Raw genomic sequence first — 23,511 nt, 5'->3', positions numbered from 1 at the left:
AAGCTCTGAAGAGATTTGATGCTGAAAGCTTGGGTGAGATTGATGTAAATCAATGATATAATTCACATTGGGCTAAGACAAACCATGGCTTAGTGCGCATGTGTGAGTTTCCAGAGAGGATGTAGCAAATTGTTTGTTCCTGGCCATTTCGCTGCTGCACTGCACTGAGGCAAGCCAGGCTTTGGCTTCACGTATCACCTAAACCTGACCTCATGGTTTAACTCTCCTGGTGAAACCCATGAGCAGTTGTTGTTGTTTAGTTGTTTAGTCGTGTCCGACTCTTCGTGACCCCATGGACCAGAGCACGCCAGGCACTCCTGTCTTCCACTGCCTCCCGCAGTTTGGTCAAACTCATGCTGGTAGCTTCAAGAACACTATCCAACCATCTCGTCCTCTGTCGTCCCCTTCTCCTTGTGCCCTCCGTCTTTTCCAGGGAGTCTTCTCTTCTCATGAGGTGGCCAAAGTATTGGAGCCTCAGCTTCACGATCTGTCCTTCCAGTGAGCACTCAGGGCTGATTTCCTTAAGAATTGATAGGCTTGATCTTCTTGCAGTCCGTGGGACTCTCAAGAGTCTCCTCCCACCCACCCTACTACCACCATCCTTAGCTTTGGAGAGAAGAAGGTACGGCAAACTTAAGCAAGCTTCTTCAAAAGGGTATGAAAGAACATCATAGCAGGCAGCCAGCTGCTTCATTTCATTTCCTTCCTTGTGTGGTGATGGCAGCTCTGTCTTCTGAGTCACATCTGTTCTTGCCACTGAGGAAGGTAGAGCCACTTGTTTAGGGTTTGGTGCATGATTTGCAACGAGGAGTGCAAATTTCTATTAGATGTGTACAAAAATTACTGTGGTGGGAAACAGAAAGCTTTATTGAAAGGCTGGATTGAAATATTATTTTTCTATGCTGTACATTTTGTTTGAATATAAATAGGTGTATAAGTGGGTTGCGTTTTGGGTTAAACCACTGGGCCGCTTGGGCTTGCTAATCGAAAGGTCGGCGGTTCGAATCCCCGCAACGGGGTGAGCTCCCGTTGTTCGGTCCCAGCTCCTGCCAACCTAGCAGTTCAAAAGCATGCAGTGCAAGTAGATAAATAGATACCGCTCTGGCAGAAAGGTAAACGGTGTTTCTGTGCACTGCTCTGGTTTCGCCAGAAGCAGCTTAAGTCATGCTGGTCACATGACCTAGAAAAACTGTCTGCGGAAGCGGACAAACACCGGCTCCCTCAGTCTGTAAAGCGAGATGAGTGCCGCAACCCCAGAGTCGTTTGTGACTGGATTAATTGTCAGGGGTCCCTTTACCTTTACCCTTTAGGTGTATAAGAATGCAGACTTCCACCCTCCTCCCAAAGGTTACTGTAAGGTGAGCATCTGCACAAACTGGCAGTCTGCTGCCACCAAGCATACTAAATGATCATTTTATCTATACTCAGTGCCTGTCTACCAATTGCATCTTCTGTAAGAAAGTTCTTCTAAATGTGTTCTGTGAGAAAGTTGCAGATGTTTAAGATGGCTTTCAGCAATCTACCATGGAGAGGTTTAGGCACACTAGTCATTATACACTGTTTTCATGACTACAAAAGATACAAGCCATAGGAAACAGTAGTACTAATATGCAAGACCTGAAATTGTACATCTCCTCCAAAATTGGTACTAGTTCAATTAATTTATGTATGTACATACAAATGTAATTAATAAGAAGAAGCTTCAGGTTTCATGTGTTTAGGTTGAAGAAGACTAGCTACTTCACCAAAAAAAAGAACAGCAGGAAGTACCGTAGCTTTTCCAAACCATGCCAAAACAATGCAGAATTTTCTGCTTTTCTGTGAAAGCTCACTTCATATTTACTGGTTGGTAGCAACAGTGACTCTCTGGCCACATTGAATGGAAAATATGGAGACTTATCCCTCCCTCCCGTCTCCAACTCCTGTTGCATTGCGTCACAGCATATAAGAACAACAGGCAGTATCAGTAGTCCTTACGGGAGGAAAAGACTCCCTCCTTCCCTCTCCCCCACATCTGAAGTGTCAGTTTTACTGCTTGTCCAGCGAACAAGTAGGGTTTATAGGGAAGGTGCATGGTGTTTGGAGGATCTGAGGCTGGGTGAGTGAGTGGAGACTGGAGTTGGATTTGTCTAGGTAGGATGGGTCAGTCTAGGAATTCTTCCATGGTTTGGATTTAAATTCAAGCTGGAGAAATATTTGAGGCCACCAGTGTCCACCTCTTATTTGAGGTGAGCATTGTGAGCCCCTGAAATGTGTTTCCAAGTCACAGGATTATGGTTTTTGCCGGCATCAGCAAAATGTAGTGCGTGTCTGGAGGATTATGGTAGATTATTTGCTTATAAGACTCTTCCTCTTTAGTACTACATGCTGCTTACAGCCATAAGAACAGTGCTACGCTTTGAAATAAAATTGACTCTGCCAACACTTGGAATCACAGATGCTTTGCCCTGTTATTTACCAACCAGGCTTAAATGCAAAACTAAAACAATATGACATGCAATCAAGCCACACAAATAAATTTTGAGCACTTTCATTGAAAAGATATTAAAAGGCCTCAGTTTTTTAATACACGAACAATGACAATAGAGGTAGAGTCTACACAGCAACAGGTATGGGGGGTGGGGTGGATGAATGCTCATTAATTTCTCAAGTGGTTAGTTTCCTTGCACACCAGCTCTCTCCCTTACCTTTATTGTCATCTTTCCTAGTAGCAGACCTGCCCTCCCCAACACTAGCATCGCTGCAGCTTACCAGGATGGGGTTGGGGTGACACTGTGTGGGCCTGCAGGCAGAGTCACAGCAAATGGCTGCCTTGAAAAATTGTAAGATTTAAAGGCTTGGAGAGATTAAAGGGTCTTTGTATGGTGACTAAAGGTCATTAAATTTGGCATCAGAAGATTTTCCCCGGGAAGAACATTACAAAAGAAAAGCGTAAATGCTAAAAAGGCCCTTTCCCTGATCACTGCTGCTATGTGTACCAAGTTAAGACCTCAAAAGATGATATTAACAATTGGCCAGATTCATGTAGGAACTGGTGGATGGATGATATATATGTATGTGTGCTTAATTAATTTAGTTCATTTATCAATTTTTCATATTTCAACAGAAATCTCTTCACTGGTTTACATATCCAAAGTAAAGGGAGTGAAAAACACACAAAACCAATACAAATTCAGACCCAAACAACATTACTACCAATGCCACCCCTACTGCTACTATTAAGAACCCCATATCTCAGTAAAATAATAAAATAACAATAAATATATCTAAATAACATTCGTAAGTAAAATATCTATGAATCACAAAATGAACATACGCACAGTTGCATAAAATAGGGTTGCCATATTTCAAAAAGTGAAAATTTGGACACAAAAGTTAAGGCCAAATCTTGAGCTTTTTTGGGGGGGGGGTTGAGGGGCAAAGTTTTTGAGCTATTTTTTAGGAAATTCACCAAAAAACCCAAAACTTTTGATGGGTTGCCATACACCTGGGTTTTCCTGGACATTGCTACCAATTTTCGGAAATTCTGCCAGGATGCTATTTTCGACGGCAGTTAATCTGTGGTGTGCTACAGGAAACAATTTTATCCACAATGTTATTTAATGCCTATGGAAAGCCATTTGAAGTGGTCATTATAAGATTTGTTGCAAGGTGGAATCCAACCTAGTGCTCTGTCTCTTGTTTCACCATCTCCCCATACTTCCCCAGTGCACCCCCCAAGTCTGTTTTCAGACTTCCCTCAACCTTCTGAAACAAATTTGGGGAGAGTGCATGGCCTGCATGGGGGACAAGCTTTCCGCAGACATGTAATTTGTACATTTATTTGTACATTTGTTTATAAAATGTATAGATTCCCCCCTTTATTTTGATAATTTTATTCTGTTTACTGTTATAAAGGGCTTTAATTGCTGTTTTAAGTAATATTTTGGGCCATTTTATGTAAACAACTAAGATGATTTTTTAAGTTGAATCCTGACAAGACAGAAGTATTGTTTCTGGGGGACAGGAGGCGGGCAGGTGTGGAGGATTCCCTGGTCCTGAATGGGGTAACTGTGCCCCTGAAGGACCAGGTGCGCAGCCTGGGAGTCATTTTGGACTCACAGCTATCCATGGAGGCACAGGTTAAATCTGTGTCCAGGGCAGCTGTTTACCAGCTCCATCTGGTACGTAGGCTGAGACCCTATCTGCCTGCGGACTGTCTCGCCAGAGTGGTGCATGCTCTGGTTATCTCCCGCTTGGACTACTGTAATGCACTCTACGTGGGGCTACCTTTGAAGGTGACTCGGAAACTACAACTAATCCAGAATGCGGCAGCTAGACTGGTGACTGGGGGCGGCCGCCGAGACCATATAACACCAGTCTTGAAAGACCTACATTGGCTCCCAGTACATTTCCGAGCACAATTCAAAGTGTTGGTGCTGACCTTTAAAGCCCTAAACGGCCTCGGTCCAGTATACCTGAAGGAGCATCTCCACCCTGACATTCAGAAGACATCTTAAGGCAGCCCTGTTCAGGGAAGTTTTTAATGTGTGATATTTTACTGTATTTTTGGTTTCTATGGAAGCCGCCCAGAGTGGCTGGGGAGGCCCAGCCAGATGGGCGGGGTATAAATAATAAATTATTATTATTATTATTATTATTATTATTATTATTATTATTACTACTACTACTATAAGTGACATATAAATTTGGAGGTTTTTAAAATTTAAAATACACACAGCTTTGGTAGGTGGTTCTTTTCTGAAGTCATTATGTGGGCATTAGATAACCTAGGCATGGTTAGTTGGGGAGAAATACATAGCTATTTCTGTTTCTTCAAAATTGAGATGAGTGCGGCTTCCTCAGGAAAGTGGTGGTCCCAGACGCCTACCTAAATTGTGAGACACAGAGGGCAAGAACTGCATGTGCACATGTCCGACAAATAATAAGGGAGTTTTCACACATTTGACAGTGCAGATGATGCCTATGTATATTTGTGCTCTCCTACTTTCCCAGGCTAGGCTATGTGTATTTCATCAAAAATAAGTTGTTGATTAAAATCATTTTGCTGAATTTTATGTGTGTTCAGACCCTTGAAGCCTAAAAACTACTACTTCTAGAGGATGGTGCTTTTTTATATTAACAACAACATAAACACTGTAATACTAACTGAATCCTAAACTGTTTTCGTAACTTATTTATGCTGGCTAACTCTTTGCAGCTATTTTATCAAAAGCGAAAGAAGGTAGAATTTAGCTTAGCAGCTCTTATTTCCATTTATTTTTTTATTCATGAAAGAGTTATTCTTAGCAAGAAAACGAGTTGCACACTTTTAAAAGCAGATACCTTGCCAACAGCAGGCAAATACTGTTGCAGTGGAACTAGGAACTATTATTAGTAAATGTATCCATTTATTCAAGTTTAGGGCAAATGCTACCAGACCACAAATTAGATTCTGTACATGAGCGGTTTCCAATTAGGGTTCCGTGGACCCCTGGGGTCCGCGAAATGCACCCAGGGGGTCTTCAGCCTCATCCCTTGCCTCCCCCCAACTAATTTTTTGTCATTTATGCATGGTAATATCACACATTTTATGGTCTGTTTTTAGTATACCCAAAATCCTTTGCTTATTAGGGGCTAGCCAGTGTTTTGTTCAAAAAATTGCTTTGCAGAGGTAACTACCATAAAGTTATAAAAATTTTCAGAAGTAGGGGGTCCGTGGGTTGGCTTTTGAAAAATAGGCAGTCCTCAGTAATTGGCTAATTGGGAACCACTGCTGTACATGATACTTCTGAAATTTTCACACCTTTTGATATAATTCTGCCTCCGTTTTGTGATATCTTAAATGCAGCGTGCTACTTCTAATATTCTATAAACATAAAGAGACACATTCCTTCCTAACATCGCTGGTATTTCAGATAAGTATTTCTAGGATTGGGCTGTTAGGAGCTTTTGCACAGGTGCGTATAAAAGCCACCAAACAACGCTTTTCAAAAGCTGTGGTAATTCTAATAATAAGGCACATTTTTAAGTAGCTGTGTGAAATTGTAAGGTTTCCATTCTTACAGTGGAAGTATGGAAAGTCTACATTTTAGTTGAATAAAATTTCCATAAAATGGGTAAGGGTAAGAAGCAATTGTACTTTAAAAACAAAACAAAACGTGACTGTCAGTTTTGTTCCGATGTTTAGGTAGGGTGTGAAACTTGGAAGCAGTTAATTATATACCAGCAGGGATGAACCAATAGAGTCTAGAAGGCAATTCTAGAAACCGGAGTATAAGTACTGAAAAGCATGTTAGGTGTAAATGCTGAGATTCAGCTTCACGAGCTCCCGCCTCTTCCAAGACTTCCCCTTTAGCCTGTGTAATGCATGAATGATTCCTCTCCCTCCTCCTCCCCCTTCTCCAAATGTTAATTTTGACCCCACTCGGCCTGCCCTGCTTCTCCTTGCCTCAGTCATCCCTATTCTCCTACACATAAACGTCTCAGTTACAAAAGCAGAACGTTTGAAAGACTCTGTGTCGATGGTGTTCACATGACTAATACTATGAAAGATAGCAAGGTTTTTTGAGCAGCACCAGTCTAAGCACAGTTGGCTCACAGCTGACAGACAGAATGTGGGGTGGGCTTTGTCACCAGAACGCTGGGTACTGCATGCCCAGCTATGCTTGTAGTTATACAGTGCCCAGTAACCTGCTGCTTATGTCAGGTTGCAGGCAGTTAAAACACATAGAAACTGGGTAGCTTTTATTCCTTTTCATCTCAGCAAAGGTTATATAATGAGGGGATTGCTGCTAAAGTAAAAAGGAAAATGAAGTCTTTGTTAAATGCCTTAACAAAGAAAGAAGGTAAGCACTGAACGCAAAGCACTTGACGCTGGAGGACTGCTATTTTCTTCTGCATGCTTAATATGATCTGCTTAGTTACTGTATAATTATTCTAAGTTCTTTCCGTATCTTTTCCAGAATTCCTTTATGTTGGGTTGTCCTTTTAGACAACTCATTATAAGAGCGGGGTGTGACTTTGTTCGTTTTAGTTTATATCAGAGAAGCCTTGTGTTCCTTTCACAGGGGGAAAGCTCTGTATTTGAGTAAGGAGAAGCGATTTCTTAGGTTTATATTACTATTGAATGCTCATGAGTGTTTCCTTCAGATGTATGCAGTTTGATGAAAACATTCCAGTAGATTATGAAACAACGTGTTTTTTAAATTCATACGGGGTGGTACTTTGAAGCATGCTGCTGGTTCTCGCATCAATTCACCTAAAAGCTTTGCTGTATAATTATATTTTATTAAATAAATGAATATATACAGTATATGGAAATCTATTCAGGAGAGCTTAAAACATGTACTTTCTGTTTTGATAGAAAAGGGGATTTTTTGGGGAGGTGGGATACAATTACATTAGTTATTGTAAACGAAACATGAATCGTATCAAATGTATCTACCCACTTGCAGCATGCAAACTGATATAGGGAAAAGGTGAGAAAGCACTTGCATAGTTGGAGTTGGTTGTTTATGTCACTAATTATCCATATAACATTCCTGGCATTTGCAGCTTCTAATAAAAAAGTCACTAATTAAAAGCTGCTCTTCAAACCAATGCTTTGTTAACATCAAGTAGAAATTAACTCATTATTTAAAGCCCCTTACACTTACCATCTGATAAGAGGAAAGAGGTTGCGTAAAATGTAGAAATCACTTTGGTCTGGCTCTGTTTCTCCTGAAATCTGTGAGTCCCAAACAGAGACAGCTACACTATACTGTCTACAAGCATGTTTTATTGAAGTGTTTGGAGAAATGTGATTTTCTTTTTCGTTTGCTCTCTGCTTAAGCTAAGATCCTTCCATTGATTTCAGTGTGACAGAATAAAATTAAATACCAGCACTCTGAGTTAAATGCTTTGTAAGGCAGAATTAATGTTTATAGGGTAAGTATTGTACCACACAGATTTGAAATGTTGTTATCAGTAATATTTTTGGTATTTTGGTGATATAAATTCCAAGGGCCTTTACCTAGATACGGCGTTTGAAATCTCGTGGAACGTAACGCATTTAGTTATGTAAAGAAATATATATTGTTCAAAGGGACCACATGTATTTAAATGGATGATCAGTAGGGCAATAAAAAAGTACAGTGAAGGGTGTGTTTTTTATAACGTACATGAGCATGCATTATGGAACCAACATGTTTTCCTTAACCTCAGTTTTGGCCTAAGTGTTAAAATTTTTGAGCCATGTAGTTTTTAGTTATTTATTTATATATTTATACCCTACCTTTTGGCTTGGTAGGCCTGCACACATACAAGCAAGGATACATTACATTTACATCAGCAAACATCATGTTTTGTTAAAATCAAAACATGAGTTGACTTGGCTAAATTGTTAAAATTAGATCTTTTTAAACTGTTCAGAGGGAAGCAAAGTAGCAATACTGATTGTAATTCACTCGTCTCATCCCTGTAAAACACATTTGTGGTTTGTTTGTTTTGTGGAATACCTTAAAATAGTATTTTCCTCATTTAGAATACATGTGAAATATTAGCATTCATTTTGAAGTATGAGGGGAAAAACATACGCTCTAAATTTAATTTTGGTAACTCAGTTCTAGCTGGTAAATGCATTCCGGCATTATTGATTCAATGGGAAAGTTGACACTGATTTCCGTGGGGTATGAATTGTACCTGCTCGTTCTTATCCAGCAGAAGTCCACTCTTGTAAACATATTTCTTCATGCAGATAAGACTTAGTGCATACACAAATTCCGGCAATGTTGGAAGGGGTACTTCTCACATCAGATTTATGCACCCATCACTGCTGCTTGGGGAGGCTTTTCAATGAAGTTCATCAGAGCAACGATCACTCTTCATTTTGTCCTAACATAGGTGGCAGCCTATGACCCTCCAGATCTTGTTCGACTTCTACCACCTCAGTCTTAGCCACATGACCAATGGTGGGGGGTGATGAAATCCAGCACCATCTGGAGGGCTCCTGTCCCTTGGTGTAGAGAGTGCAGAGAGAAGAATTGCACATGGGCTCCAGGAACCCCCATTGCACAATGTACCTCTCGAGGGATATTTAGTAGAGGTTGTAGAAGCTATTTCTGTCCAGCTCATATTGTTTCTGTGAGAATGCAAACACAGGAGCAAATAAATAGTCATTTTAATTGCTTGCAGGTCTCTGGTGTCAGGTTCTGGGAAGACCTTAATAAAAAAACCCCTCAAAGTATTTGTTAATATCTTTCATCCTTTTTTGACTGCCTATAAGTGAAAGTATTATGGTATCATTTTGATTTTCCTGTAAAGTGATATAGGTCACTTTAGGTTTGCTGAATCTTCAAGTCATTGTGTCACATGCAAGTCCCAGTGAAGCAACAGGATACCTTTTAAATAAACGATTCATGTGATGTTGCATCAGGGTTTCTTAATGACTGTGTGCATTGATATTTAGCTATCTATCTATAGAAACATACATGCATAGGCCTCGTGGGCTCTTTTGCTCGTGGATATATAAAAACGGTTAAAATTATTTTCTCAAACAATACATAGCTCAACACCTCCCAGTAGCGAGAAGCGTCTGAACGTGGGGCATTTTCAGAGTGGGGAAGAGGAATTGTAGTAGTAGTCAGAGACATAATAAGACTAGCTACATATTCATTGGATTTTCCCCTTCACAAGTTTCTTATTCTTTTATTTTTATTAGGACGTGGGTGGCGCTATGGTCTAAACCTCTGAGCCTCTTGGGCTTGCCGATCAGAAGGTCGGCGGTTCAAATCCCCGTGACGGGGTGAGCTCCCGTTGCTTGGTCCCAGCTCCTGCCAACCTAGCAGTTCAAAAGCATGTGAAAAAAGTGCAAGTAGATAAATAGGTACTGCTCCGGTGGGAAGGTAAATGGTGTTTCCGTGCGCTGCTCTTGTTTCGGTGTTCCATTGCACCAGAAACGGCTTAGTCATGCTGGCCACATGACCTGGGAAAAAACTCTGCAGACAAACACCTCCCTCAGCCTGTAAAGCGAGATGAGCGTTGCAACCCCAGAGTCGTCTGCGACTGGACTTAACTGTCAGGGGTCCTTTACCTTTACCTTTACACTGCAACTGTGTATTCTAAATGTAGGGAATATAAGCTGCATTTACTATTATTTAACACAAAACTCAAAAGTCTTGCAACCTGATATTGTGAGATGCTACATTGATAAATGCCTCACCGGATCAAGTGCTGGGATTCCAGTAATGGTGGAAAGCAGGAGCCCTTTTTGACCAAGAATGGTCAAGTTTGGGATTTTGAGAAGGTGCTATGGATGCCAGTCACAAAATGGCTGCTATGGGGCAGGGCATAATGGCTGCCAAATCTAATAGAACAGGAAAAGGAGCAGGACCACAAAATGGTAGGTGAATGCCCTTCTCAATTGGGGAAAAGGTGCCTATCTCAGCCATCGCTACACTCGCTCATAGAGATAAGCTTTTCACACCTTCCTTTTGTTTGGAACCAATGGGAGGGCAAACGTCAAATCCTGGCATCCAGTTATAGTATATAAGTGGAGGGAGCTCAATGTGGGAGCCAGTGCAAACAGCAACTGTACAGGAAGATTAAGGATTTTTTAAGGGGTATTTACTAAGACCTTTCACAGGTGCTATAGGAGTTACTCGTGGTCATACTGGTGATGACCCTTGGAGTAAGAGAATGACTCTCCCACACAGCAGTCTTTGGTCCAAAACTCAGTCCTAGTGCAACAGCTATCATTCTAGCTGCTTGCTTCAGATCCCCACCCACCCCATTCCATTCCACACTGTGCCTGTGTAGCCTTGTACCCTTACTGATAGCAGTAGTAGGGATTAGCAGAGTTTAGCACCAAGTACAGAATTGCTGTATAACTCTGCCTCACTTGCCAAATTTAGGATTCTGCTTCAGTTGCAGCATCCAAAACCTCTGATTGAGCAGCTTCAGCTACAGTTCTGTAAAACCTTTCAGTTCTCAGTAAACAACCTTGCATAGAGATAATCTGTGATTTGGTGGGGAATGTTTTGATTTTTAAAACTTAGTGCACTGTATGAATTTTACAGGCCATATTCTGATAATTTAGTGACAGTAATTGAAACAAATTTTAAAAACCTCCACTAAGTGTTGTGGATAAACAGACGGAAATGCATAAACACTGTGGCTTGTGTTAAAGAGGGCCACAGATTTACATAACCTTTAAGCAGCATCTTGGGTAACAAACTCTTAATTCCAAGAGCAGCATAAAATCCAATTTTGTACTTACAAAAGAGGTGAGAACCCTTGCCTGATGGGAAAGCTTTTGGGGCATAGGGCATATTGGCATCAACCAGCAAGTTTGATAATCTGCCATTCTGGGGATGAAAAGTCAGGCTGATAGTCTCAACAGTCTTATGCAAATTAATTTTGCCTAGTCTTGCTGAAAAACAAGCAGATGAAAAGTTCTGCTGAGGTTTCCAGCTTCACCCACTTCAGGAGGCATCTGTACAGTCTGGAATGCTTCATCTCAATAACGTAGTAGTTCAAAAGCATAAATACCATAGCTTCAGTGTCCATGGTCACTGTGGCATGAAGATCTGATCAGTCATCACGATGACCGGGGTGGGGGATATTCCCAGCATGTACTCATGCCTATACTATGTCTTAAAGTCACATCAAGAAGGGAAACATAATGTGGCATGCTGGGTAAGTGAAATGAATGTTTTCTTGAAGCTCTCTCTCCCCCCCCCCCCCCCGTCCCATCATGAGGCTCCTATGCGTGAACTGGCTACTTGGCTTTGCCCCATTTCAAATTTATTTCGCACTTTTGCTAAGTGCTCACACAAAGATAATCTCAATAATGCTTACTGTAAACTAAACCATTGTTATTACCCGGAGATTGTTGGGTGGGAACTGAAGGTGGTCTGCCTAAGCTCGGCCCACTGATTTCCTGCAAACTGCTGGTTTCGTGGGTGAGCTCATGTTCCCTGTTAACCTCCATGCTCTTTATTGTACCTGACTGCACAGTCCCTTGGTACTTTGACATTTGTTCAGAGACCCAACATCAGAAAGTCACATTGCTCTGCTAGTTGGCAACCTTAGTTTTAGTGCACTGCTATACTATGGTTTTTGGGATGCAGGTGGCGCTGTGGGTTAAACCACAGAGCCTAGGACTTGCCGATCACAAGGTCGGCAGTTCGAATCCCTGTGATGGGGTGAACTCCCGTTGCTCAGTCCCTGATCCTGCCAACCTAGCAGTTTGAAAGCACATCAAAGTGCAAGTAGATAAATAGGTACCGTTCCGGCGGGAAGGTAAATGGCGTTTCCGTGCGCTGCTCTGGTTCGCCAGAAGCGGCTTAGTCATGCTGGCCACATTACCCAGAAGCTGTACGCTGGCTCCCTCGACCAGTAAAGCAAGATGAGCACTGCAACCCCAGAATCAGCCACGACTGAACCTAATGGTCAGGGGTCCCTTTACCTTTTATACTATGGTTTAGTGTTATGCGAGAGGTAGAGGTAGATTTAGGCAGTGCGAGTGGTGCTTGTCCAAAGCAAGCTTGGGGGAGGAGATAGGAGGGCTCTAGGACCTTGCCAGAGCCTCCACCTCCTTCCCAAAGCCCGGCTTAAACTGGTGCCTTGAGGGTTGGGGGTAGGGTGTGAGACAGACAGCGGAGCCAGACCAGAGTCTGGTGATGCAGTCCCTCAGAATTCTACCAGAGGGCTGGAGCCTCTCTCTGATTGGCTACCAAGACAGCTAGCCAGAGGGGGCAGAGCAGCACTTTGGGAAGGAGAATAAAAGGAGCTGTTTCTGAGGGAGTGTTTGGCTAGGTTTGGCTTGATTCGAGATGGGAGATGGGCATTAGGATAGTGTTTGTCTGAGACAGTTGGTTCAAATTTGAGTTTAACATCCACTCTGAGGAGAATATCTATAGCTAGAGGAAGGAGCCTCATAGTTTAGAAGTAAGACCGTGTTGAGTGTCTTGGGAGAGTTCACAGACAGGAGTTGACTGGAGGGTTGAGTTTGAGCCAGGAGAAGTAGAAGCTGTGTGGCTAACAGTCTCCCAAACCAGTTAAAAGGGGGTGTGGTGACCTCCAGGGCCAGTTATACTATTTGGAAATGCCTCAGGAGTGGGATTGTTAAAAGGGTGGGTAACTGTCAAAAAGCACCCCTCGCTCATGAACCAAGTATTAAGCTGTGTTGTGTAAAGGAACAAGAGTGAAGTAACAGAAACCGTGTTAAGCCTTTTACTGCCTATTCTAGAAATCCGAATCTGCATTGTAAGGTTTATGCTCAGTACTTACCAGATTATCCTTTCAGTTGTTTGCTGGTGCTGGCCTAGAGAGATTTTGCATGATTTGGGGAATAATGGGAGTTAATTTGTATATGATTGCCTTTTGGAGCTATTGCCCTGAGAAAAGTCAGTTTTCTGTAGTTTTCACATGTTTAGGGTAATGCAAATCTATAAAATTATGCTACAGAGTAGAAAGGAAGGAAGGAAAAGAAGTTCTAATTCTAGTATGAAAAAGCCATTTTTGCCCATACCATACTAAGAGCCATTCCATTTCTTTTCTTTCTTTTTTAAGGAGACTGTCCACATTTGTTGGTGAAAGCTAATAGTTGCTTACCGTTCATAAATCAGAGACTGCCAGCAGCCAATGCTGAAGACCATTCTCCAATCTTGCACTCTTACAGTGAAATAAAATATGGAACCTTCAGTAATATAGAGCTTATTAATTCTAGCTTTTAAAAGGTGATTTCCTATGAAAATTATCTTTAATTTTAATTGCAGTTTAAATATAATGGTAGTGCTCATCTTGATTAGACAATCAGCCAAGGCAGAGGTCTCTTTTTTATGTAATAAGAATTGAAAGTATATAGTACTGATTTGGGGGAAGCGGGTGGGTGGCCTGATGCATGTGCCTAAAATCAGAAGTATCATTTTGCATTCTTTCTTCCTTCTTAATACAGTGCCATTTAGAGAGGCTCCTACCTACTCAAATAGAAGACGGAGACCCCAGAGCACCTTGACAGCACCTCGCGTCTTGCTTCGGTCGAATAGTGATAACAACCTGAACGTCAACATTCCTGATTGGTCAGCCTCTTCCTTAGCTTCTTCACACCGTAGCCTTTCGCCTAACCTACTCCAACAGATGCAGAATAATCCTAATGGAACTGTGAAAACTGTTGGGAGCTACACGCCATCTTCTCGAAGCCGCTCACCATCATTAAATAGGTTAGGAGGAGAAGATGCAAAGCGGCAGCAACACCGGCACATTAGGTGACTTTTCAATATTCCATTTTTTAAATGTTGACTTTGTGAATATATATATAGAGAGAGAGAGAGAGAGCACGAACACAGTTGGTTGTATCCTGCTCTTCCTCACCCCCTGCTCTTCCTTGTCCTTGGTCCCTTCTTTCTCCCTACCACAATCCATCACCCCAAATTAAGTTGGAAAAGAAAGAAAAGAAAGGAGAAAAAGAGGAAATAAATTTTACCGTGGTTGTTAGCAGAGACACTGCAGCGTGGTGGGGGAGATGTTTGCTGACAACTCCTTTCTCATGGACATTTTGCCAGATGCTCTCAAACTTCTGTTCTTTAGTCTTTTTATTTTATAAGAAAGATTATTTGGGCAGCATCCCATGTGACAAGAGACGCACAGCTTCTTTGTGTTTTCTTTTTCTTACTAAGAACTGTTTATTCTTTTGCAGCCTGGTCCTGTGTGTAGTCATCCAATGCGTTGATACATTTTGTTAGATGCAGCAGCCGATTTCCAGTTGTGTAAGATTACCTTTCTGGCCACTAGGGTAGCTCTTAAAAATGAGATTTGCTGCTTTGGTACCATTTCCCTAAGCCTGGGCATGTACCAATTGTGCTGCATGTAGCTCCTTAAACATTACTCAATATCCTGTGGATTCTTCCCTCAACTCACCTTATTTTCGTTTTCTGGGAAATGGTAGAAAAAATGTTGAGTATTTTCAGGGTATTTTAAAGAAGCCTGCTGGCCCGCTGCTGAATAAAGAAAAGAACACTCAAGACTTGAAAAGGCAGAGGGAGGGCTCTCTTGAGATAATAGAGGCTTTTGAGCCCCAACTATACTGGATTCTCAGAAGTGTTCTTTCCTGCCAGGGACCAAGGGATTTGTAGTTTTCTCTACCTCTCAGATTGAATCCAGTTTAAGGAGAGGCCAGAAATGCCTTGTTTCTAGTAAGCTCTCTCTGATGCTGATTACGCCTGAATGCTGATTGAAATCAAACTGTGCAGGAGCAAAGGAGCAGCTCAAGCCACACTGCAAAGGGAAATTATTCACATAATGTTATGGTGACTTAAACTGATTGACAGGTGGCAGCCTCACATATCTGTCAGAGAGCCTGGTGCGGGGAGAGGAGTGGGCAATGGCAGAGGAAGCCTCTCCAGCACCCAGTGCGGGGTGCTGAGGGGCGGGGCGAACTGCCCGGCGGTGCACGCACAGCACCCATACAGACGGCGCGCGAACGACACCCATATGGCTGGCGCTCAAGCGGCGCCCATACCAATGGCACCTGAGTGCTATCGGCCACCCTACAGCTGGGGGGGGAGGCAGCAGGCCATTTTGTCACCCCCCAGGGTGGTACCCAGGGCAGACCGCACGCCCCTTCGTATGCCCCTGGGGGTGGAAACATTAGGATCTGGTCCATTGGCTGGATCCACTTCCCCACATTTGCTCTAGGGCCTTGAAATTTCCCCAGCTGTTGCCATTATGATAGTTCCCTCTGCTGGTGGTCAGTTTCTACACTTTGTTTGCTGTTCTGCCTGAGTCCAGAAAATACTACCAAGGAACCGTAGGACCTGCAGATGAAAGACCAGCTGGAGCTCAAGCTGGTGTAGGAACTGAGTAAGGGAATGCTTGAGCTAAGTGAGACAGCTCTAGATAGCTAAGCAACTTAGATAGCTAAACATTAAGAAGAAAATACCTCATTTTGCGGACAAGGCAATCAAGAGGATGGTTAGGGGTTCAGCACAGGCACTTATATTTATTTATTCATTTAATTAATAATTTAATTTCATGAAATTGACATACCACTCAAAGTGGTTTACAAAAAGAATGGAACAATAAATTAATCAGAAAAAAAAACCAGTCATTTAAAACATCTCAAAATAATTAAAATCTACAATAAGCGAAAAACAGATTAAAGCACATGTCATTGTTTTACATATCTCGGTAGACTTGTCTAAACAAATATGTTTTTAGCAGTCACTGAAAAGAGCACAGTGAAGGCTCCTGCCTTAATAGGGCACTGTTTACCCAGGAAGAATTCAAAGGAAACTGAGGAACTTTATATTGTCACTGCCAGTTCCTCCTCTTCCTGGTCATCTGCTGGATCATTGTCTGCAGCTGGCTCTTTTCTCTCCTCCATGAAGACCCTGGCAGTAGAACATTATGACAGCCAAACAGATTATCTTACAGTGACTCTGAGGCTTCCACTTTGTTCACTGCCATCTTTGCTCTTGGAGGCAAAGATACTTCAAAATCTGGATCCATATAGAGAAACAGAACTAGGTTTGCCTCAATGTTTGCTTCATGATTATGGGTTTGTAGCCCATAATCAGAGGCCGTCTGGATCCCCAGGCCACAGTAAACCTATCCCCACTTCCCCTTACATGCTTGTGCCATGGAGCTAATGAATATCTTCTTAGGATGTGGCATACCAGGTGCTGCACTTGCATATCACTGTGAAGCATTTTTCTGGTATGTCACAACTGCGTGTATGTTTGCATAGAATTGACAGTCAAGATAATTATTTCTACCTAAATGTGAAATCGTAAACACAGATAGTGCATGTGTTCTGCAATGAAAAGAGGATAATTTTTCATTATGTTCCAGTCTCTATCGTATATGAAGCCATTTGAAGAGAACACGTGCCATTGGGATCAGGCTTCAGAACTACATCCTTGTAAATTTGCCAAGAGCGAATGTTAAGTTGACAGCTGCTCGAGCAGGAGCTATATCATGTGGCTATTTCTCTCAACAGTATGCTTCCCCCATCCCCTCGCTTAACTGCAGGGATAATATCCAGGATCCCATTTTGAATTCACTGTTCAATTAATCCTAAATGTATCATCACTGTGCTCTGCTCTAATCAATTATTTCAGTCCACTCATTCTATAGCAAGTACATTTGCCATTTCACTCTGGCCCACAGGAATTCCAAGATTGTTTCACTCTGCATTTGTACCTCACCTTTCAATACTCTTTGCATCTTTGGTTGTCAGTTTTTATCATAATCTGTGAAAGTTCGCATATACAGTCAGACATCTTCCAGGAACACTCCTTTACTTAAGCACAAATTTACTTATGCAAAATATTCATTGGTTGAATGTTGTGTTTAGGCACCTTACATCTTTCAATGGGAATTCTCTGTGAGTTGCATATTCAATTCATGTGAACACTTTAAACATTGCATCCTGTGTCAAGTATAATTACAGCAAAGAAACAGTGATAATTTATCAGGATGATGGGCCCAAACGTTGCTCTAAATTTGTTCAGTCTCTAGATGCATTATATAATGACTACACATAAATGCCAGTTGTTAGGCAATGTAATTAGAATATTCCAAATACTGACACCTGCTGCTTCTCAGTACGTAATTGAAGCCAGGCACTAGGAAAGTGTGTACTGGAACCCACATTTTAAATTATTATTTAAAAAAGAAACAAAGCATAATTTAGGAAGTTAGATTACCTGATAAAATATTGCACTGGCAATTACGATAAGTAAAATTTGATAGAAATGTTAAATTCAGTAGTGTTTAAAAGTGTGCAGTGTGTATACTTGCCTAATGTTATGGTTTGAAAGTTATGATGCCTGAAGCACTTTCAAATTCAGATTCTGAGACCCCTTGCTTCCTAAAGACTCACTCTCATATTCCCAATCTTTTTGTGTAACCTGTTTCAATGGGGGCAAATTGATGGTTGCATACAAATGTATGTAATGAAGCTCCAACATTTTAGAACGAAAAGCAGGAGGCTGCAGTTTTGAGTGTAGATGTGGTGGAGATTGAGTGGATAAGGGTGTTTAGGCCTTTCCCCGGTTGTCTTTTTTCACTCAAAATTGTTCCACATCTGTAGGCACATATCTGGAATTGCATGGAAGTTAACAGAGATTGACAGAGAATGAGCAAAAAAACAGCCAGTGGGGAAAGTGTTAAGCACCCCCAGCCTGTTCCTTCTCCATTCAAAGGCCACATTAAGTTGAGATATGAACAGGTTTCATGTACAGTGGTACCTCGGGATGCGAATGGGATCTATTCCGGAGCCCCGTTCGCATCCTGAAGTGAACACAACCCGCATCCGTGCTTCTGCGCATGCGCGGATCACGTTTTGTCGCTTTCGCGCATGCGCGTGACATCATTTTGACCATCTGCACATGCGTGTGTGGCAAAACCCAGAAGTAATGCTCTCCATTACTTCTGGGTCGCCGTGGAGCGCAACCGAAAATACTTAACTTGAAGCACGTTTATCCCGAGGTATGACTGTACTGTACTTACACAGTCACTTTGGACCTTCCTTCACGTGAGCACAAAAAAGAAGCCTGGAAGCAGTTAACTATAGCTTCCTGTTATATCTGAAATGAGAAACTCATGTGCTCCATACAGTGGTACCTTGGTTCTTGAACTTAATCCATTCCAGGAGTCCGTTCGACTCCCGAAACATTCAAAAACCAAGGTGCGGCTTCCAATTGGCTGCAGGAGCTTCCTGCACTCAAGCGGAAGCCGCGTTGGATGTTCGGCTTCCAAAAAACGTTTGCAAACTGGAACACTTACTTCCGGGTTTGCGCTGTTCAGGAGCTGATTTGTTTGGGAGCCAAGCCATTTGAGTACCCAGGTACCACTGTACATTTAAAGCACCTCCCACAAAGAATACCGAGAAAAGTAGTTTGGAAATTGTAGTGCTGACAATTAACTGACCTTTTCCACATAGAAATGTATTTGAAGGTTAGAAAGGATTGTCTAGACTACCAGGCAGCCGGTGCTAATGGAGGTTCAGAAATCTGATAAGCTTTTCCTGATGAAATGGGGAGCAGTAGAGCCATATACACCACCTTGAACGCCTTAGGGAATAGTCGGGAAATAAATGTAATAAATAAAAAAATAAAAAAGGGAAACTAACGCTGTTCATTTTGCTCTCTTTCCAGTGCCAGTTATAACCCCAGTGCCAACAAGGATACTATATCTGCCTTGGATTATCAGGGTCCAAAACGCAAACTTTATAGTGCTGTACCTGGAAGACTATTTATTGTCGTGAAGCCATATCAACCTCAAGGAGAAGGGGAGATTCATTTGCACAAAGGGGACAGGGTGAAAGGTCAGTCTCTTCCCTTTAAATGTTCCTGAATGATCAGATCAGCTTTCCCCTTTAGCTGAAGCAAGGAGATGAACGTACAGATTTGTTGATTGACAAATTAGTTATGGCTAAGATCTAACCTCAGCCAAGGTTCCTCCCCCAAAAAACAACAACAACGACAACAACAATGTAGCTGTAAAAAAGACCAGGGGGGGGGAGCAATGCAGCTTTGAGCTCCACTCTGAGAGCTTGCCAAGCTCTCACAGACTTGCTAAACCAAAGTTTTTCTCAGCATGTCGTGCTATCCAGGCCATTGTAAAGACTTGAGGGATGGCCAGCTAATCTTAATCTCTAATAATCACAGTAGAGGCAGAAGGAAAAGACCTATATTAATAGAAGGAAGCTTGATTAAAGCTGCTTGTAAACAGATTGAACCAATAGGTTCTAGCCAAACGTAGAGAGTTTCTGAATCTATAATGGGATACGCACAACATGGCAGCGAAAATGTGTGGCTGTTAAGATCCACATTTCAAAGTCTGCCTGAAAAAGTATGTGTTGAATTACCTGGGAGTCACAGGATATCTTGGTTGCTCAGGAACAAGCCAGACAGAACAAGCTGAATTCAACAGCAATTCAGAAACATTCTTATAATGCTAAAAGAACAGGAAAATGCAGGAAAAGCAACTACTGCTCCTAAAGAATCAAAAGCAACTATGCTCCGCCTTTTCCAGTTACATAGGGATTCCCCTCTGCAATTGCATCTCCTAATTGAGTGTGTTTTCAGGGAATGCAGAGGGGGATGCAGAGAGAAACAAGAGATGAGAATGTCCCTTTCTCATCTAAGTAAAGGAATCATTACCATGGGTTTGTGTGCTAGCACTGATGTGGTTTGATTCTGTGCACGGTTTGTCTGATTCTGATATACTAGTGCGGCAGAGTTGAGGGAAAGCTGAGGCTTCTTTGCTCACCTCTGAGTTCAGGGAGTAAGTTCCTACTCAAACTACCTGTGAAATTGCTGTAATGCTATGTTGGCATTGTAGCAGTATTTGGGGCGAGTATAGGATTTGGTGTAATGCCATTCCCCTCCCTCCTCTGGCCCTATACTATTCCCTGTCATTGCCCTCCCCCATTTTGGCAGCAGCATAGAAATTGGGAAATTTCTCTCATCACTATTAGGATATATCCCTGATATTCGGCCACTTTTATCTTCCTTGGACAAGATGTGTCTGGAGATAGGTGTTAGGATATGATGGAGAAAACCTAATAGCTGGTTAATCTTGACCAAAGGATTGGAGAACTCATAAAAATAAAAAGGAGAACTTTCAATTAGTGCTTCACTATTATAAAGTTTTATCAGAAACCCCATTAAATAGCATAAAGTGTATCTTTCATAAACATTTTGGAATAATTTGGTGGTAGTTTTTCTTCATGACCAGTAGCTAAGGGATGCATAAACTGATATAATCAAATGATATGTGGTATACCAATTATTAAATGAAAGCTGAAAGTGGGTCAAGTTCAGGTAGATTTAAAAATGCATGTGAATTATTGTATTAATAGAGTATAATGTAATGTAGTTAAAAATAACGCTTAGTTTTGTCCATTAGTCATGCACACTGACATCATTTTGTGTCTACCACTCTTGATATTAAGAAAACCACAGCTAACTTTTAAAAATAAACGTGATATTTTGTTTTGGTCTCTTCCCCCCCTCCCCCCCAAAAGCAACATTCATGATCAAGGCTCAAAAAGTTCTATCTGATCTATTTGTTTCAACCACTGCATTATCTTACCTTCAGTGGGGGTTTTTAAACCACATAACACTGGTTACAAATTAGAACCATAATACTGGTTGCAAATTAGAAATGATAGTTTGCAAGACAAATCTGAGGTATGCATAGTGAGTAGCTAGAATGTTTTGTCAGGTGTTCCCATAAAATATTCTTATATATTTTCTGGTCTGCACTCTTCATATAATAAGGTGAATTCAAATATACAGCAATATTTTAACTGCTTAAAAGTTAATTGTAGATAACTGAATGGCATGCCGGTCATCTGTATGCAGCCTTTCTCAACCTGTGGGTCCCCAGATGTTGTTGAACTACAACTCCCATCACCCCTAGCTAGCAAGGCCAGAGCTCAGGGATGATGGGAATTGTAGTCCAACAACATCTGGGGACCCACGGGTTGAGAACCGCTGTAAGGGCTCATCCAATTTCACTTGACCCATGTTTCGATCTTATATTATACTGATTAAATCCTCCAGGTCTTGAGAGCTTTTCTGGTTGTTCCAATCTTACCCGCTGAACTGAAGCTTGGTTAAGCAACAGCTCTTTGGATTCAGATTGGATTTTTGCTAGGCACAGCCACAGAACCTCTTGGCCCTGGAGGAATTAATTGGTACATAATACTAGGTCAAGCAAAAGTGTGGATGGACCCCAACTATTTGGTTAAAACCACTGTTACCAAGTGGATTTAGTGATGTCAGTGAATTTTGGAATCAGCTTCATAAACCAGTTTATTTACATCTGGAATCAAACACTTTTTGAATTTTGGTTCAATCTGTTCCAAACATTTTCCATCTTCTTCCTTTCCACCAAAACTTGCTTTCTGTGGTAGCAACCAGCTTCAAAGCCTCAACTGTATATCACCTGGTTATTTGAATACAGCTTCATTCACCATGCATCTGAAAAATGAGAACATAATTAGGATTGTCATGTATGTAAATGTTAAAAATTATAATGGGACTCTGTTCTAAAAATTCCATAAAGTGAGTGTTTCTTAGCTGTTAATGGGGTTTATTTAAGTGAATCAGAAATCTTACTCTTAAAATACCATATTGGCCTGAATATAAGCCTCACCTTTATTTCCAAATTCTGACCATGAAAAGTTAAAGTGTGGCTTAAACCTTACAAAAGCTGGCTTTTACAATATCGCTGCTGAAACAGAAAAGGTGTGAGTGCCTGCAGAATTTAAAGGGAGTGGTTTATATTCAGGTTTTGTCTTTTTCCCCCCTTGAATTTTAAAGGTGCGGCTTATATTCGGGCCAATATGGTATGTAGAAAAGATAGGTAGCTAAGACAGAAGCCTCTTCACACTTTCAAGTTATGAAAGTTGATCACAAGGATGTGATTAAGTGAAAGCAGGAGTGCATTGCTGGCCCTGTTCCTAATTTTATGATTTGATTATTTAATTCCTTAATTAAATATATTAAAAACATATTAAAATATATCTAAGCGGTGTACAAAAAACTGAAGCAACAACAAGACAACTTAAACAAAATACTGCAAAAATATACAGTTATGGGGTCCAAAGAAACTCTAAGCTCACCTACAAAAGGTCTCACAATGAGAAGAGTTCCTGGAGATAGCAGACATCATCCTAGTCTCTCTAGACTTGCTTAAAATGGATGGTACTTCTTCAGATTGCCCACAACTGTGTCCCATTCAGCTGCACTCTCCATACTAAGTTGCAGGTAGATCAGGTTTGTTGAGTTTTCCAGGGAATAAAATGAATTCAAAGGGCCTCGCTCCACTCACAGCTCTTTTTTTCACCCTCTGTCCTGTCCTCTTCCTCCAGCTGCTTTTATGTGACTTCCCAGGGCCTGTTCCTAAACCCCCTGTATTCGGCATAGTAATCTGTCAAGGGAGAGTCTAGATGTGTAGACTTCTCTATGCTTAGGCTTCCATATGAGCTGGAACCCTGCATGATTGGGGTTGAAGCACAGTAGAGAGGTCTATTCATGTTGGCTTTCCCTGTACAGATGTCCACAGGCAACACATGGATATTGGGATGGGCTCAGGGAAGTCCCAGAACATTGAGAGCAGGGCCAGCAGTCTTACACTTAGGATCTAAGTAGACACGACAGCAGAAACCATGATGGAATCTCCCTTCTCTTTTAATTTCTAGAAGCTCTCTGTCTGTGTGTACATGCATGCAAGAGAGATTCAGATCAGGACTACAGCGCAGAGGCAGAACCATTTTGCCAAATGCTGTTTTCCTGATGACAATTACCTCCACCCCCCAAAGCTGTTATTTTCCTTGTTAAGAGACACTTACATGCTGCGTGTTGCAGGGGACTGACTTGAGAACATTTCATAGCTTTAGAAGAGCTTGTCTTAATTCACCTTTTTAAAAAACTCCTTAGCAATGGCAAGGTTTTTTCTACACCTTTCTGCATCTCAGTTTCACAGTTCTTGCCAAGTCATGGGATCAATTTCCAACTTAACACCTATGCACAC

The 23,511-nt window shown here is 41.6% G+C and overlaps 1 protein-coding gene across 8 annotated transcripts in view; it reads left to right on the top strand.

The window, feature by feature from the left end:
- The window catches only part of SHANK2 (SH3 and multiple ankyrin repeat domains 2), a 338,706-nt gene that overhangs the window by 121,573 nt on the left and 193,622 nt on the right, over positions 1-23,511 (top strand). For 7 of the 8 annotated variants that reach the window (XM_083601126.1, XM_083601124.1, XM_083601130.1 and 4 more), the window contains exons 11-12: positions 13,919-14,228; positions 19,122-19,291. In XM_083601126.1, the coding sequence (XP_083457252.1) occupies positions 13,919-14,228; positions 19,122-19,291 (480 nt within the window). Of the gene's footprint in view, positions 1-6,599; positions 6,828-13,918; positions 14,229-19,121; positions 19,292-23,511 lie in introns of those variants that run through there. The other variant, XM_083601129.1, reaches the window with a different exon arrangement.

The sequence above is a fragment of the Podarcis filfolensis genome (genome assembly GCF_964270895.1).
Source record: "Podarcis filfolensis genome assembly, chromosome: 1".
Taxonomy (NCBI): domain Eukaryota; kingdom Metazoa; phylum Chordata; class Lepidosauria; order Squamata; family Lacertidae; genus Podarcis; species Podarcis filfolensis.
Note: the sequence above shows the minus strand (reverse complement) of the source record. Positions and strands in the feature narration are given on the sequence as shown.